Below are 18,817 nucleotides of genomic sequence, written 5' to 3' on the forward strand. Positions count from 1 at the left end.
CCTCCAAATTACCACCCAGCAGGTAAAATCGCGAGTCAGATAGATTGAGTTGTCCACTGGTTTGATAGCAGGGTGTCAAGCAGAGTAAAAGCCAAAAATCAAAAGGCAAACAGGAAATTTTTTTTGCAAAGAAATAGAAAGAAAGCAGGGCAAAAAATTCCATGAGCGAAGTATACGCTTATTCCAAAATGGCCAACATTTTCGTATTTTCTTTCAAATTAGCCTTTAACGATGAAATGAGATATGAAATGGTCATATATGAACTGCGGATATGAAATCAAGTAAAGCTATGATCCTCGCAGTTACGGACGCAATTTCTGCAATTGCGTAAAGAAGCCTGAAATATTCAGGGTTTGAACCCGTGACCTCGCGATACCGGTGCGACGCTCAAACCAACTGAGCTGTGAAACCACTGACGTTGGGAGCTGGTCATTTGTGGGTTCTACAGTTCCCGTGAGGAATGAATCAACGATGAAATGATATATGAAATGGATCATATATGAACTGCGGATATGACATCGCGAGGTCACGGGTCACGGGTTCAAACCCCGTTGAAGTCCTGAATTCTTCAGGCTTCTTTACGCAATTGCAAAAATTGCGTTCATAACTGCGATAATCATAGCTTCATTTAAAATTAGCTTTTGTTGCCCCGTTCAAGGTTGAATAATCCTTTTCAAGTTTCAGCTTAAGAGCGAGGCAACAAGGGCTAATTTGCAAGTAAACAAAAGAATACTAAAATGCCGGCCATTTTGGAATAAGGTGTATGTCAGGTGAAAATTGACGCAAATTACAGCAGTGAGGCAATTCAGGTGGTGCATTTTGCACCAACCATGGACAAAAATTGGAGGTTGTAGTTTAATAGTGGGTGGGTGAAATCCTAAAGAAATACTATTCAAATAACAACAACTGGTGTAAGAGTCAGACGATTTTAACTGTCAAGATTTGACTTACCCATCTGCCCATCTTCAGTAAATAACACATTATATGGCACTGTGCAACTGAAGTAAAATACATCTATGTTGTTTTTAATCGCCACCTGAAGGTTGTTGAGTGGATCCATGCGCTGCACTGGTCCATCTGTGATAAAAAAAAAAAAAAAAACGAAAACGTCTAAAACTATTGCTTATCTTGCAAGTGTGCTCCACTGAACTAAAATAGGACAAAATGGAGACCTTTTTATGGTACTTGTCAGCAGTGCTGTAAAACTCCACGCGATTTTGTATTTTGCATGAAAGTTTGGAGGGAAGAGAGAAGAGGGTTACCCCTACACAACCCATCAAATACCTTGTAACAGTTTGCTAGTATAAAGATTTTTCTGCCTGCAATTTCTACTTTCCAAATACAGCTACTTCCCTCTGAGACTATTTAAGGATGTCAGTTCTTAACGAGAGCAGAAAACAGAAGTACCTGGAAAGAAAGCTCTCGAGGCAGAGTAGAGAATATACAAACTTAATCAACAAATGACGCTGAGCCTGGGGTGGGAACCAGGCTAATTGGTAGTGGCAGGAGAATGATGTCACAACTGTATTAACCTTGCCCAGGGAAAAGCAAAAAGAAAGACCAGAAAAAAGACTCTCCAAAGCTACTATCTTTGGCAGCTTTGGCTGTCAAGTTGCATAGCACATATTAGCTTGACACAGAAATGCACCCCTGCTATAAACAGATCGTTGACACTTTAATTTAAGTCAGCATCTAAGGAGGCATGCAGGCCCCGAATTACTACCTTTCTGCTATCTTTCACCCCAATGAACAATCAAAGAACTGTACTGAGACTTATACATACTTGTAACTATGGGCAATGAGGTGTCTGCATTTGTATTGGGGAGCAATGGAGATGGGATGTTGAGTGGCGAAGCTGGAATCAGACCAAAACTGAAACAAATGCAACATCAGGTTAAACCATTTTTATTGTGTCTAGTAACTAAATGCTCTTTTGACATATTTTCTTGAAGACCGTACCCCTTAGAACATTTACAATAATTCTTATTATTGTGTTTAGTCCCTTTTTACCATCACTGGATAATTTCTTAACAGGTGACGTGAAGTGCAAAAATGTAGGAACTACAGTAAGATTGCTGCAGTTAAGAAAGCTTCAAAAAAGGCCATGTTTTAAATAATAATAATAAATTATAATAATAATATAATAATAATAATAATAACAACAACAACAAATATTAATTTGCTTTCTTCGTACATGTTTAATTTACTACCTGAACTACACTGATTGTTCTTAGAACAATCATTCTATCTCCACAGTTCAAATATACATGTAACATCTCATAAAGATCTTAACGGTTACTCTGACATCATACCAGACGGAAATTCTGGTTTTTACCTGTTCTTATTAAACTGAATTGCAAAGGGTCCCATGGCTTGCATAGCTTTGTTGGAGACAGTCATGTCCATGTAGATTTGACCTTGACGACGAGAAAATGTTCCTGGGCCAATCAAAAATGCTTTTGTTAATAATAAAGAAATACTAATTTGTTTTCTTTGGAATTCTTAAGTTCAAATAGTACAATAATATATTACAAATATTTCCTTTGTCAACATCCACATATTTCTACATGGCGATGGTAGACATGAAACTAAAATGATTGTCTCAGCCATTTCAAGCCTGTCTATCTCACCAAAAACAACCATTTCAACTCTCAACCTTGTATCGCCAAACACCAGTGCTCTACTAATGATAGGGAGGTTACCCAAGGTTAACGTTATTTTCCATTGTAATAATTTTGTGATAACTCCAACTTGTTTGGAATGGAAAGTGAAATCAACATTGAAGGAATAATATTGGCATGAATGGTATGGTTGTTTGGGAAAAGAAAACTTTTAAAAACGTTTCGTCAGGTGCTCCTCCTTGGTCAATAGGCAATTTTCAGGATAGCATCATTTAACTACAAATACCAGAATCCAGTTTTTTCTTTTCTTAATTAAGTTTGTATTCCCAGTGGGGTAAAAAATAACAATAGCTCTAATTAGCATGAGACAAGCAAAATTTGTAGGATTATGGTACTTGAAGTCACATGGCATCATCACTCATGCAAATAACCTATTCAAGTCTTTGCCAGGATGAAGACGGCAAAGAAATGTAAAAGAATGCAAAATGCATGTGCAGGGCATGCAGAGTTGCCCTTTCTTTCCATTAATTAATGCTGTTGTTTTGTTTTCGTAGCCACTGTCATTGTCAATTGCACTAACTCAGTAATATTGGGGAGACAGTTAATCAAATGAAATATCAACAAAATGAAAGATTGGTTTTTGATCAGCGGGAAACTTTAAGTACACCTTCCCACAGAAAATCTCTCAGAGCAGAATGAAAATCAGGGTTCATGCTGGATTTTGTATGTACAATTCCAGGAGTATTCAAGAACCAGAAATTGAGTTTTCAACAAGTGTTTGTCAGAAGATTTATATGCCATAAATCCAGAGGTGCCAGCCACTGGAGATTTAAAATCTGGGCCAGGTTGTTTGAAAGCCAATTAACTTAATCCAAGATTGGCGTAAACGTTGCTTCGTTTTTTCAACCTTTTGGTGAAAGTTTCTTTTGCTTATTTTTGTTTTTCCAGATAAACTTCCTGTAGTGTAAAATTTTGTCAAAATATTAGCATTGAACAACATTTGGAAGTAGAGAAATATACTCCTTGGTTAATTTTTAACCTCGGATTAGCATTAATAAGCTTTTGAACAACCAGGCCCTGGAGGTTTTTTCCATTAGGTCTCCCTACCCCACCTCCGCAATCAATGCTCCTACTCTCCTTCCCCCCAAAATATGCGTGCACCCACCCAAAACCCACAACCCACACACCCAAAATCCTCCCCACCAAAACCTAACAACAGGAAATTTGCGGGAAAACAGGACACTTAGGTCAAGAATTTTTATTGGTTAACCAGAGATCCAATCAAACAATCAGTTGTATGGCTGTGATAACAAACCGAGATAAAGAAAGCCATTTATTAAGTTCTATCAATGCGTGTTTGAAATTCAGAGATGAAGAAAATGAAAGAAACAATGAAACTAGTTTAAAAAAATCGATTTTTTTAAAACTTGGGGATGCAATTTGCTACTCTTAAGCACGCGCGTTTTTGAGATGCGGATGGCAACCGGAAGTGACCTGTTTTCCCTTTTAACTTGTCTTTCTCCAATAGAGATGATTAGTATAAAAATCTGGGAGACACAACTGTCCTGGCACGAGAATTGGTCTTTTCCGGTTGCCGTCCGCGTCTCAAAAACGCGCGTGCTTAAGCTCCCTAATATTACTTAAATTTTCCAGACAAGTGCAAGGATCACAACTCCCTTTTTGTCTTTAACCTGCACTTCAAATTCATTATACATGTACACATAAACCCTTAAACATTATACTGTTAGTGTTTTTTTTTTTGGTGACTTCTAACCATGAATGCCTCTGTGCTGGTTTAATGAAGGAGTGTTTTGTGCTGTCTCCAGGCTTGACAACACCAAATAGGATATGGGATGGCATAACAATAATTAACATGATGTTTTTTTTCATCATTTTGTGCCAAACATGTAGGTTCAAATCCTACATGCAAGTCTGAGTTTTCATTTGCCTTTTCAGCAATTGTCACGCAATTAGCCTATGATCTGAAGGGCCATCAATGTTGTATTACCTGATACTTCAGCTCCTTTCCCCCTAACAGCTGGAAGCCAGACCTAAGCACACATGAAACAAAATATTGTTTAGTTTGTAGTTTGAATTAACCATGTTGTTTACCAACATTAAGAATCATTGGGTTCATAGAGTTCACCTCCAAGCATTAGACAACACCATATAAGTGCTATTTGAAGAAGTGGCTTTTAAAAATTTAAGTTGCTCAAAAAGTGGTTTGAAGGATGCCTGTCTCTCAAACTGCACCAATGTCTCTCAAAGTGCAGATTTTCAGAAGTACATCATGTGTTAGCATTCAAAGAAATAAAACATAGCTCCTTTTTACGGTTCCCTGAACTTCGCAGTCTTCTTAATTTAGGGCTGTTTTTGCTTATACCTATAGCCTCAAACACCAAAAACCTTTTGAGGTATCAATGCAAACCAGCCTCTGTGCCCTACTCTATACAAAATTACAGTAATCATGTGTGGGTTCTTTGATGTCCCATAGACTATGAACAAGGGTTGCCAAAGAAGGCTTTCAGTTTACAGCTTTTCTACCCAAAGACTTAGTCTAACAATTTGCAAATACAATCACAATGGCCTCACTTTCTTCTCATTAATTTTAAGACCCCAAATATGTCAAGGCCGGGGTGGGTATGTACTTCTTTAAATACAGCTTTTCATATGATAAAAGACCCATAATAAGCACAGTCCTGACTAACCTGTTTAGGAGCTGAGTACATTCCACCTGGCATACCAACTCCTCCTGATAAGCTGAAAAGATCACCCAGACCTCCTCCCATGGCAGGTGGAGCAGGACTTGGACCACCACCAAGCTGAAAGTGTGTTGACAACCAATTAAATGTCTTTCTTGGTTTCAGTTACATTTAAATCTTTTTTTCACAAAACATATTAACCTAAGAGGGGACAGGTCTAATGGATGGGATCTATGAATTATTTTTGTACGCCTTGGAAACACAGTTCCTGAAAAAAACTCCGTTGTTTGTTTGTTTGTTTTTTCTGCATTGAGGACTGTTGGTACAAAGCCCCTAAAATTAAAGGTTTCCGTCAACCTTCAGGGGTGTCTTTTGGATAATCAGTCTTGTTTGCATTGTTTTTAAAGAAACCCAAGGAAAGTATATAACACTGGAAAGTTAATAAAATGTAGTATATTTGAATACGCCATTAACTTTCATGTTTTTCATTTCAGAAAGCGAGCACAAGCACTTAAATGCAAAACTGACCTTGTCTGCTCTGCACAATATAACCCTCAAGTTAACACGGACATCCAAACAAACCAGGAGATAATAAGCTAACAAAGTGTGTGGCTTTTTCAAAATTCTAATTGGTTCTTGGTTCTTACAGAAATGTTTGGCCAATTAGGGACCAGCTGTTGAATAATATCATTGCACGCACAGCTTATGAACCTGGCATAAAGTAATGTCCAAGTCTTCATTCTTTCTCCCTCAGCTATATCCATAAATTATCACAGTACATGGATAGCAATAATTTATTAAAATCAATGCATCTATTCTTTTGTGTAGTATATTTAGTTCATGCTACATTGTACTTACCTGCAAACCACTGAAGTCTTCTCCCAACAGATCCATGACACCACCACCTGGAGCTGTGGACAACAAATCATGTTAACAGACATGAGGTACTTGTTACAGTACTTGTTGCCACAAAGGGTTTTCAGTACAACCTGAGAACCAGGAAATTCGGTATCCAGACTCCCTGGATGTACAAAAGCTCCCGTTACAGCATTTTCAGATCACCTTTTTAGAATACTAAGGACGCTGCTAAAAATTTTTGTCCCCTTAGAGAAGGTGCTTAGTCATTCATCTTCCATAATTTTAACTCAAGAAAAGGGTTTAAGGTGCTTTAGCAATGAGTAACAGCCATAAGGATGTCTGACTCACTTCACATAATAATTGTTTTCCACAAAACCTTATTTTATGTATTTAAATATATTTTATGTATTTAAATATATTTAAATATAACACATCTGTAGTGAGTGTGCAAAGCACCTAATTTCGCTAATTTGTACATACTTTGTGACATTTTTGTTCCTATCACTATTGTTGTTGTTGAAGTCCTCTATTGTCGACACAAAATGAAGACCTGAGAAGGCTTATTGTTGGTAACTGTTGTTTTGACAACTTACATGTAGGAGAAGTCATCTTCAGGGTCTCTTAATTGAATCTACAGATAACATACAGTAGTTTGACGTGAAGATTGAGAATATACATGTAAAATTCAATACAATGCGTACCTCCTTGCTGAGTAGGAGCCATACTTGGAGCAGAGACAGGCTGGGAAGGACCAATGTCCATCAGAAGATCCCCCAGCAGCGAGTCAGTGGATGGTGCAGCTGAAGGGGGAGCAGCAGCTGGAGGAGCAGCAGTAGCAGCAGCCACTGGTTGGGGAGCAGGCGGCGCTGCTTCCTCCGTTTCAGCTCCTAGAAGAAATAATAGTTACCTTAGAATGTTGTGTCCTATGACAGCTGTCAGTTCTCTGAAGCTCATTATGCCAAGGGATTAGGAAACAAAACTAGTGTATTCGAGGCTGCCGAGAATTGCTTTCTGTTGGATGTTTTTAGTTGTGTCCCCTATTTTTGCACCAACAGGTTCCTGACCACTGACAATGGGTAAAAGGCATGTGATATACATGAAGATACTGGTAAACTAATGCCAGACAATTTTACCCATCATCAGGGTGTTACAGTCTTATGTTCTTGATTCAATGAATAATTTTTATAGGGGAAGATACAAATTAATGGTCAGACACTGTCATAGCAAAGTGGTAGGGATCGGTGGTCAATCTGCCTGCTGTTCTGTCCTGAATGAACTGTTTGCGTTAAATTATTGTCATATTGAAGTAACTTTTGCATGTTGTGAACCTGATTAACAGAAGGCGGCTATGACTGTCATTGTAATTTAAGGTCATTCCCCTGAAATAGAACTGACAATATTTTCGTTCAGACTTTGCCTATTGGTTGTTCATCTTAAGGGAATTTAAATTTTGTAATAAAAAAGAGGGGTCCCCACATTTGTTAAGGAACAGGTGCACCTTGAAGAACCCCATAATTCCTTAAAATATGAGCTTCAGAATCGTTATTATTTGAAGTGTTCATGCCATGTCTTGTGAGAGGAGAAAAAAATAGGGAGAAAGCAAAACAAGAAATATAACTATAGTATACTGTATCAACTTCAAGGAATAATTAAATATATGAAATATATGTTTCATCATAAAAACACTCATTTCCAGTCGACCCTGATTCAACTTGTTACTAGCATGCAGCGATCTCGAGGCCACCATATCTGTTCAATAAGTTCACTTTTCCACTGATTATTTATTTTTGTGCAATAGAAATTTGTTTATATTCCTGTTATTGGAAGAATGTGATTGCTAGTCTCAGAAAAAGAGAGAAAAACTATAGGTTACCGTACTCGTTAACGAGAAAATAACGATTTATCTCTCTCACAACCCAAGTCGTAAAGAAAACTCCGCCATTTTCTGTATGTGCGTGCGCTAATGACGCAATAAATCATGCGCAGTAAGGATGCGCAATGCAATACAGGGGAATGACCTTAATGACATATAATAACAATCAAGGTACAAGACATAGTATCTCCCCACCTGGCGTTGGCTCAGCTCTTGGAGGCAAAGTAAACCTTCTTGCCGCTGTGCGACCTTCCACAAATGAGCTTGGTGGCTTGTGATAGACTGATGCTAGTGTTGAGATATTACAGATGAGCTCATCCAACAGGGTTGGTTCCAGGAGATCTGTCTCCTCTGATATCAGTGGCTTTTCTGCCAATACTACTTCCTAGTAGAACACAGAGCAGAAACAAGGAAGCAGATCACAGATCATTCTCCTTATAATACTGTCTGCATTCACAAGGATGAACATATCACTTCTTGGTGACACAAAGAACCAGACATTTAAACTTGGAAGCAACAGTGTACCCTTCTGCTTGGCATTCCAAAGTTAGCGAGACTGTCAAGGTGGCTTACTACAGTTTTTTAAAGAAAAAGACCAAGATTTTTAAATCTATGAAATTAAAGCAACAGGATGTCTCTTCTTAAGTGTTAGTCACTGCAATTAATGTTAAATGTAATTTTACCCAACAAATAAATGCAACTCAGGGGAAAATGTTAAATAAAGTGACCGAGGTCCTGAAGAGGGGATTGGAAACAAGTCATGTAGCAGCTCTCGTAACGTATAACGTGATTGGTCCGCTAGCCAAGCCAAAAACAAAAGGCTAAACAATTGAAACAATGACTTGGACTTAAAAGCAATAGAGGCTGCTTACAATACCAAACAATAGCAGGTTATGAGAGCTGCTACACTACTGACTAGAAACTAAACATTTCAAAGGCCTTTTTCTCAAAAACTAGCTGTGCTGCCCTACCTCAAAATTTCAGGATTTTCCTAGCGAGAAAAAATAATCATGTATAGAAATAAATAGTTAAATCTGTCAGACAAGTTTATCGCAAATGGCAAAAATGTCGATTTTGATCCATTTTGATAATAACTGAAAAACAGTTACTGTCTGATAAATCTCTTTTAAAAAATGTTGACGGTTTTGTCTTCATATTATTGACTAAGTCCCAAAATTTAAACCCTGGTCGTACAGATAGGTTTGGAGAAAAAGGCCTTTGAAATGTCTAGTTTCCAGTTCCCATCTAGGAGCTACATAGGTCACTACATTTACAGTGTTCTCCCCAGGATTTTGGGAAGGCCAGGGGGCATTCTGTCGGAAGCTTAATCGACCATACAAAATTAAGACTTACAAAAATAGCAAAAGCGAATTGTCATGCTGTCTAGGAAAACATAAAACTTAAAAACATGGAACATCCACCCAAACAGCACATCCTTGCCTTACGCTTTGGGCCCTTTGATTGTGTTTTCTGCACAACTTGCACAACATACCACTACCACTATTTAGTATTATCATCTTCGTTAGTCTTAAGGAGCCAAGGGAAGTCCGTCAGCCACGTTGGATCAAACCCTGATTTTCGGTGTTTGGAATCTGTGGATGTTGACGGACCTTGTGTTGTTTCCCGAGGCTGGACTTCTTCATCCAAATTACTTACACTCTTATATCTCTTTTCCAGGGTGAAAAAAGAACTTAATTTGCTTTGACTAGCTTTTCGTTTCTGTTCAGAGGATCCTGAGTTTGTCGAAGCCGCCATTTTTTGACAACCTTCCACGCACGTGGGAATTGAGTTTAGTATTCCATGTAATATCCGTAAAGTGCCCTTGAATTTACGGCAAACTGAAAGACGGCTGCCGTTCAACGAAACGAGCCGATGACAAGTTTCATCACCTTTCACGGAAGGGTAAATGAGCTGAAATCTTATCAATTGCGAGAAAACAATGAGAAAACACTAGACAATGCTTCAGTATCTTTATTGAGTGTTTTTCTTGTTTTAATTATGGACAGGATCCCAGTTTTAGATGTTAAACTACGTAAGGTCACTTGTTTTAAGCCAGGCGGCAACGATTTTTGAACGAATCAAGCCAGGCGGCCCGCCTGGCCTGAAATACCTGGGGAGAACACTGATTTAGCATTTCCCCCTGATTTGCATTTATTTGTTGGGTACATCAATTGCAGTTACTTACACTTCAGAGAGACACCCTTTTGGCTTAAATTTCACAGATTTCAAAATCTTGATCTTCAGAAAACTGTAGTATGCCACCTTAATAAAGCCATCAAAGACATAAGGAAAAAATGAGAACAGTACAAAATCCGACGTTATTTAAAGCATACCTTTGCAGCAACAGGATCAGTTGACAGCAGTCTCCAGTAAATGTACCCTCTGTCTCTCAGATCTGGATTGTCACTGTCCTGTGTTGCTAAACTTAGAACCTGCTGCACTAACTCCTGCGTGTCTGTTGGGCGTTTTAAAAACAGCTTCACAATAGATGTCAGAAGCTGCAACTGCACCTACAACGAAATTCAACATGGTAAGTGATGTTTTCCCCAGCACTTTAACAACTTCTTGGCTTTTCAAATTTACACTTTACAAGCAAACAGTTGCAGCAAAATTGGCATCCAGTTACGTCAAAAGTAGGCTCAACTACCAGTACTAAATAATTACCACGGATTTCATTGGACATCAAATTCACTCCATTTAAAATTTGCTAATTTTTAGCAGGCATCCAGCAGGTAAGGCACTGACAGACCCTTGGTTTGAGCTTTAAAAGCCAACACAAAATCCAATCATCATCAACCACATTCATGTACTCAAAGTTATTACGAAGAGGAATAATAATCTGCATCTGATAACATCCCTCTACATCCAAAATTTCCATATTTTTTTAATTGCGAATGACCCGAACTCTTGGCAGCATTTTATTCCAGCTTTTTGTGGAATGTTTTTAAAGCTATTGAAAAAATTTGCACCACATGTTTTATCCGGTCTTAAAACACTGCTGCTGGTTTTTTTTTAAACAGTACTTAAGAACTGTCTCAAGATGTGACAAAATCACAGCTCATGACAAAAAATTGGGAGACATTAAGCGTTTTTAATGCCCAGAGTACCTGAGAATTTTCATCTTGGAAGCCTTCCAAAAAGGACTCCAGCAATTCTGCAGCATTGTCAATTCTTTCTGCGTATTCACCAATAATCCAAATCATTGATGCTCTACGAAATGAATCACATGTTAAAATTATTTATGCCAAAGAACAACAACAACAATAACAATAATCATGATAATCATAATAATAACAACAACAATGACACTAACAATAACGATGATGATACACTGTAATAATAATAATAATAATAATAATAATAATAACAACATTTGGCAATAACAATAATAACAATGGTACAGGAAATCCTGTTTGCTTTAATTTTATACCTTCACAAAAGTCATTGCTTAGTTCATTTTATTGGATGTACCAAGTTCAAAGAAAAGACAAATTAAAGATCCGCAACACAGTCGGTTAAATTACCTATGCTGTACAGTAAATAACAATTACAGCAAAGTACCGGTACATGTAGAGCCAGCCGCTGTGACTTTCCTTACAAAACCTGTGACTACATGAAGTCGTCCCTTTCCCAGGCTTTGTATAATTATTGTGTTCAAAAGTCCTCAAAAATGGCAAAAAGTCCTTAATTAAATAGACTCTAGAAGTCAACTAAATTATCAGTAGAAACTTGTTTACTTCAGTGTCACGTGTGCCCCTCTGGATCAAACGACAGGATTTGGCAAAAAAGGTTGGTAACTCAAGTACTGTACCTTGCCTCGGGTTCATCTAAGGAATCCAGATTTTCACACAATGTGGAGATTATGCTCTCATATTTGTTAGGGTACTTCCTGAAGATATCCTGTAACAAAAAGTGAGACAAAAAAGTCATTTTGGAATCCTAATCAAACAAATTTAATGGAACACAGTGATTCAAACAACAAACAGAAAATCAAGAAAAAAGTCGTGGTTTTACCTTGATGACAATAATGGCTTCTTGTACCACGTAATTGACTTTGGTCTGAATCAAGTCCAACAATGTGCTCACACAGCGTTCGGCAGATTGCTTGTGAGAAAGAAAAGAACAGCACTTAACACTCAACATAACAAATCCATTGCAAATTGAGGTTGGGTAATGAAACCTCTAGGGATTCCATTAGGTGCAATAATCCAACCCAATTCTCATTTTGACACTGCTCCAAGGCTTCCCTGACCTTAAACAGGCATGGTTCACATGTTAATTTAAAAACAAGCCAATACAACCCTGGAAAAAAAACTTATAAAATGTCACATTTCCATAAAAAAGACTGACTCACCTCGACCTTGATAGCACAACGTCCAATAGCACGCACTGACTTTCTGACAAAATCTACATCAACTTCAGTAGCATATCTGCAAGCAAATAAAGCGGCTTAAGAGTTGTGCATTCAGTCATACAGTATCATACTAAACCAACATTCCTGAGTTTCCAAAGGCGATCAAGAGAAAACATCATCTGTGTAGAATTTGATCCTGTTTTCCTAACCCACAACCAATTTTGGGTTTGAGATGAACTTGGTCACAAGGTTTTGAAAGCAGAAGAGAGATTTCAAATCTTACAATAATAAGTTGATCTTACTCTTTCAACTCTGCTAGTACTTGAGCAATGTTTTGTTGGTTTGCAAGTCTGATCATAATGTCCAACTTCTCAAGTTTTACATAAATTGGGTCATTATACTTCACAAAGAACACTTTCATTTCATTCTTGAGGATGTCAGCTCTACAGAGAACAATAAAAAACTGAAGTTAATCCACATGTACATAGAATACTCTTGTTACACCTTCTTTAACCTGAAGACATTCAAGTTTAAAAACTTCCATAAATGATTTAACTTTTCACTGCTGTACATCACCATAGTAGAATGGAATAAAGGGTCAATATTAATGCAACATCCTTGTTGGCCAATTTACTTTTTTTTGGTTTCTGTTTTAAAACAACCCCCAACTTTCACTGCAAACGTTACTGGCAGCAATAAAACACAAACATTTTTGATAAAAGTGTACAAACACGTACATGTATTTATGAATGGGGCAGTAATGCTACATTAGTTATTTATGTTAGTTCTAATTTTTGAAATAATTTTATAACTTGTAAATAGTATTTAAACAAATGTAGTTAGGTATTAGGCCCTTTCATAGGGATAATCTCTCGGTCCTCCGTTTCAGGATTGTTTCTGAATAAAGTATTATTATAAAGGATTAGCACAGAAGCTGGACAAAATCTGTCCCGTATATTTATTATCCTTATAGAAATTACGCAAGTTCTGCGAGTACCACAACTTCTACTTTACGAACATGGAACGTCTAAATGACATGTTAAGCAATGTCACCTTTTCTGCACAATCAAGTTTATATTCCTAAGTGCAACATACTGGACCTCAGGTTCACTCGACAACAAGGTTACTGAAATAAAGACAGAAATCCAAACCAAGTCAATTCAGGTCACGTTTTACTTGAATTAAGTAATATAAAAATTAATATTAACATAAGAAAAACAAATATTAAATAAATTTTGTAGGCCTACATACATACATGTGCAGTTTGAGAAAGCAATGTACTTTGTACATTTGAGAGACAATTAACCCTTTCAGCCCCGATAGTGCCAAATTGCACTTATAGATTTTACTCTGTCTAACGCCAGACGATTTTACTCGTCAATGGGGAACCCCTCGGGGCTTAAAGGGTTAAGCTAACAGCGGGAAAAAACTATGTCCCCGTTTAACCCTTTCAGCCCCGATAGTGCCAAATGGCACTTATAGATTTTACTCTGTCTAACGCCAGACGATTTTACTCGTCAATGGGGAACCCTTCGGGGCTTAAAGGGTTAAGTTGTAGAGAAATACTATAAGCAATAAAAACTATTACCAAGTGGAGGAGACAGTTTCTTGATGAGGTTCTGCACATAGGTTGAGGAAGGTGTCATAATCTCAATGTACTTCATAAGAACCTGTCAAGAGACAACACTTTTTATTGTAATTCACGCAAAGTCAAAACCAAGCCAATACAACAGCTTGACATCTCTACGGGGATATCTACCAAGTATGATATATTTGGGAAAATGAAATCTAACTACAGTAAGGTTTTCAAGGAAACCGCCACGTGCTTTAACTCAATTCACTTTGCTAACGTATACTTTCTTTGTTTCTATAAATAAATCCTAAACCACAATAATATTGCGAACTAATGCACCAAAAAGATCAACAAGGTAAGGTTTTTTGTTTCTTTAAATGCAGTTAGATGTAGTTTAACAACGGGCGGTAGTGGTCGAGGCCAAAGAGGTTAAAGGTCAAGGAGTGGTCAGCGGAATTTTGCTCAGGCGCGTGCTCATTCAGTTGCTTAAGCACATGGCAATTCATCAGACATTTTGTCAGCCACTTTGTGCCGTGCTTGTACAGTTGGGCTTTTGCTCACATGACAGCCCGATGCTCTATTAACTCAGCCACCAGTGCACTGTGCGATGCAGTTGTTAATATATAATTACAAGACTGTGTAATATTTGTCAAAAGGCAATAGATGAAGAGCACTTACTCTTACCTTTACGGCTGACAGAACTACAGCAGCATTAGCATGAGAGAGCCTGGGGGTAACACGTTCACAAATACTTGATACATGAGAGACAAGGAACAAAAAATAAGAGTTAAGTTTCCTTCTTTGAACTTTCAGTATGTGCTAATTAATACCATTTTTCAAGCCAAACTGGATGCATAAAATGACTTTTTGAAGTTCTATAAGTTGTGGGTCCAGTGGAATGGTCACAAAAGTGGTCTTAAAGCAGATCGAATGTCTTTAGTTGTGAACCTACATGTACATGTGCATGAATATAATTTACTATCATTACATAGCATTTCTGGGTATCTACTAATGAAAAGATGTCACTTCCCGTTCAAAGTCTATTAAAATATGAGAAACACTGTCCCTTGAAAGCTTGACTGTTTCAGCTTAATTTACCTCAGTATGCAAAGTGTATTGTCAAAAATTTGATGACAGCAACGTGTACTGTGTTTGCCATGACTTATATCAAGTTTGAAAGGTGATGACAATCGCTTAAAAGCAAAGGCAACCATTAAAAATTAATGTGAACAGTCAAAATAAAACAAATCCTAGGTGTCAAAATTAACAGTGGCAAAAAAATACCTCTGGGCTTCACGGTCATCTTTAGGAGTGTACTGTGCCAGTGAATCGAGAATAAAGATCTGTCCCCATCTAAAAAGAGTAGTAGTCAAAAGACAACACATGTTTAATATTCTTGACAAAATAAGACAAAAGTAGCACAAAAAGAAGATAACAATGGAAACACAACTCACTCTGTACACTCATTGAGAGCTGTAAGGAGTTTGTTTATAGTCTGAGAGTTAATCTCCATCATGGCTGCAGCAGTGGGAGAAGCATCACTAATTTCAGAAAGTGCAGCAACAGCATTTGCTACAACCTGGAACGAAACGGAAAGGTTTGTCCACATAGCCCGCAAATTGACATATTTTGAAGTATAAACCTGTAATCATGTTGATTTGGAGTTCCTGGTTTTGTTTTCATGGAGACAATATAATTCAACTTTCAAGAACCTGACAACCCAGTAAGCCTTTCAGTGTTAATGTTACCTGATGGATCACTGGTTAGAATCGGAACAATGGCACAACTACATGTAAATATGTGACAAATAAACTTAAGAAACATAACTATAGTTATTATTGTCCCCTGTACTTGACACTTGTGCTACTAAGGAAGATCTAAAGAGAGAAATGGTCCTCAAAATTGGACAATTTAAGCATTTTTTAAGGACAATCTGCTCAAACCCAAGAGACTAGTACAAAATACATGTAATATTCTTTATTTGCCTTGATCTGCATCTAATGTTTACCACATTGTTTAGTGTATCTGGTCAAGCCTACCATGGGGTTGGAATCAGACAACAAGTCCTTCAGCGAGTCAAGAAAACCTTGATCCTCAACCAACTGTGAATTGATGTCATGAAGCTTTGCCACACAGACTGCTGCTGTCTTGCGTACATAGGGATCTTCATCCTTCAGGCACTTGCGAAGGGGTTCACATAAGTATTCTGTGATCTTGTCGACACGGATGCAACCCATGGTTCGAACAGCAAGTGCACGAATGAGAGGGTTTGGGTCCTCACAATCCTAAAAGGTTAACAAAAGTGTGTCATGTTCAAAACTTCAAGAGATCAAAGCACATTCTCACCATACGACCATACATTATGCGTATTATGCTAATGTTGTTCAGATGGAAATTAAAATTTCTCTACCTTGACAAAGGTATTGACCGCCATGATGGCCATGTCTGGTTGAGACTTGGCATAATTCATCAGGTAAAGATACACCAACTTCTTCAATTCCAAATTATCAGTTTGCATACAGTTGACCACATCAGGAAACAAGGAGCTAAATGAGTGCAATAAAGAAATATTAACCTTACTGTTACAGTTAAATGAAGGTTGGTGCACAATCAATGGCACCACTAATATGACCAGCCAGCCACCAGATACAGGTAAATCACTACAACCAGAAACCCATAAGGGTTGAAACATGTAATGGCCCCTTGTGTGCTGGGAAACAAGCTTCCGAACATTCAATTTGCTAAGTACCATATTTGGAACAACAAGAGCGAGGGGTTTCCAAATATGGTACTTAGCACTGAAACATTCAACCAATCAGTTCGCACTGAATATTCGGAAGCTGTGAACGCGTGTTACACGTTTAAACCCTTATGGGTTTCTGCTACAACCCATCTATAATCGTCTATTCTTGGTGCCTGTCACACTAACGGAATCACAGAAACACTAGCGGAATCACTTGATAATATTAAAAAGAAGCATAACAAATCCACCAAAGAATTTTAAAAAATTCTACCTGGGACAAAAATGCAAATATCTGAGCAAGCAGGCCGTCACTGCTCACCAAAGCTTAAGATTGCCAACTAAGATGGTTATTATTGAATCAAATTTAGTTATGCACTTTCTTTGACAACTATAGGTTGACACAAGGTAAACTGGCTAGAAAGGAACCATTACTAATGACTTTACATCAAATTATGTTTTTACAGACTAAAGTCACTTTCATTATAGAAAGATAAAAATCTGGCTGAAAAACCTAAATGACCAACTGTCAAAGTCCTTAATGAAATTCCTGGTATGATCAAAGCAACATTTTCTTCTAATTTATGTACTACTACTACTACTACTACTACTACTACTACTACTGCTACTGCTACTACTAATAATAATAATGACAAAAAAGATACCCTGTAGTTGAGCCATTTCATAAACTTTTCTATTTGTCAGTTGAATATTTAACAGTACTATTATTAGCCAAATATAAGGTAAATATCGATGAATAGAAACCTTGCCTTCATCTCAGTGTTTATTCACTGAGCCAGAGGTGCATAATAATTAACAATTAGACCCTTCGCCCGCAAGGGCTATGGGTCAATAGCCCATGAGGCAAAGCCAAAATGCAGCATTTGCATTAGTCCACTAGTTGGGTGATAATAATATTGTTTTAGTATAAATACATAAGAGATTATTTGAAAAATATGCATTTTCTTTAAAATCATTAAATTCTTCATCTCTCACCTCAACAGCTTGTGGCCATTTTGAAAAAAACCACTAAGGCCGTGTAATAATCACCTCAATTGCAACCAATCAGCACAGAGAATTTTCAATGATGACCTATGTAATTATACCAATAATTTTTATTATCTCTTCACCTGACATCCTTTCCAACAGTCATGCTTGCTATGACTTTTTTAACTGCTTCTTTCTTGCGGTCTTTCTTGTCACTGTTAAGCTCTGCCTTGAGCTCAAAGATCTCCCCTGCAAGATCAATGCACTTATAAGATTTTTAGTGTTTACAAACACCTTCAAATTACTTTGCAAAATCTTGTTGCAGTTAACAAAGCTGGTGGGGTTTCCCTTTTGCACATTTGCAACCTGCGACCAACTGTGGTGTTCTCTTCCTTACTATGGCACTGATTAAATTAATTATTTGTTGTTTTGTGAATTCATGGACCCAATACTGGACAAGGAAACAGGAGTACAATAATAATTATGTTCTTTCGTAAGTTAATCCTTTCAATGTTGCTTTTGCACTGGACATTAACAAACCTTTCTTCGTAGTAGTGAAGTACTTAGAATCCGTCATGTTTCCTGAAATACAAAAGAAGAATATGAATTCACTCGGCTTTTCTACATGACTCCGACACTCGGCACAGCTGACGAATGTAACACTCTGAGGGTGTTGAATTGCCGGTGTTCGGTGTTATGTTCAATATTAAATCACATAATTTTAGCGGAAAGTACATTTTCGTTTGCTCCTTTTGCTTCACCAGTACTGATTAATTTAACCAACAGGCCATGGACAACATAAAACAAAGCCCACGGAACAGCGCAAGTAAAGATTTCAGGAAAATGCAATACCTTGAGTGCACCGGTTGTAAGAGGTATTAAACCTTCAAAATTTGAAAGAGACAGGTAGGAGCAGACAAAATAATGAGATCCAATGTTAAGAAGACCATTAACGATCACTATGCATCTTCGAATCAGCAAAAACATACCTTAGCTTCCTCGATGAATGCAGATTCTTGTTCAGAGTAGCTGCGAGACAACAACCAAAAAAAATCACTGGCAGTAAAGCAATCTCGACAATCTCGAACCCAGGCCCTCTCTCTTATTCT

The 18,817-nt window shown here is 37.6% G+C and overlaps 1 protein-coding gene across 1 annotated transcript in view; it reads right to left on the reverse strand.

Annotated features, from left to right (window-relative positions):
* The window catches only part of LOC137975042 (AP-1 complex subunit beta-1-like), a 21,535-nt gene extending 2,718 nt beyond the window's left edge, over positions 1–18,817 (reverse strand). Inside the window, exons 1-24 of the mRNA XM_068822075.1 lie at positions 18,698–18,817; positions 18,249–18,290; positions 17,852–17,957; positions 16,392–16,527; positions 16,021–16,266; positions 15,436–15,560; positions 15,266–15,334; positions 14,666–14,732; positions 13,997–14,078; positions 13,462–13,534; positions 12,711–12,851; positions 12,409–12,484; positions 12,069–12,158; positions 11,866–11,954; positions 11,162–11,264; positions 10,388–10,564; positions 8,250–8,439; positions 6,883–7,068; positions 6,182–6,234; positions 5,330–5,443; positions 4,630–4,672; positions 2,336–2,438; positions 1,784–1,872; positions 952–1,077 (exon numbers count right to left, since the gene is read on the reverse strand). Of these exons, the coding sequence (XP_068678176.1) occupies positions 952–1,077; positions 1,784–1,872; positions 2,336–2,438; positions 4,630–4,672; positions 5,330–5,443; positions 6,182–6,234; positions 6,883–7,068; positions 8,250–8,439; positions 10,388–10,564; positions 11,162–11,264; positions 11,866–11,954; positions 12,069–12,158; positions 12,409–12,484; positions 12,711–12,851; positions 13,462–13,534; positions 13,997–14,078; positions 14,666–14,732; positions 15,266–15,334; positions 15,436–15,560; positions 16,021–16,266; positions 16,392–16,527; positions 17,852–17,957; positions 18,249–18,285 (2,521 nt within the window). The 5' untranslated portion in view covers positions 18,286–18,290; positions 18,698–18,817. The remainder of the gene's footprint in view (positions 1–951; positions 1,078–1,783; positions 1,873–2,335; positions 2,439–4,629; positions 4,673–5,329; positions 5,444–6,181; positions 6,235–6,882; positions 7,069–8,249; positions 8,440–10,387; positions 10,565–11,161; positions 11,265–11,865; positions 11,955–12,068; positions 12,159–12,408; positions 12,485–12,710; positions 12,852–13,461; positions 13,535–13,996; positions 14,079–14,665; positions 14,733–15,265; positions 15,335–15,435; positions 15,561–16,020; positions 16,267–16,391; positions 16,528–17,851; positions 17,958–18,248; positions 18,291–18,697) is intronic.

Source organism: Montipora foliosa, chromosome 11, assembly GCF_036669935.1.
Source record: "Montipora foliosa isolate CH-2021 chromosome 11, ASM3666993v2, whole genome shotgun sequence".
Lineage (NCBI taxonomy): Eukaryota > Metazoa > Cnidaria > Anthozoa > Scleractinia > Acroporidae > Montipora > Montipora foliosa.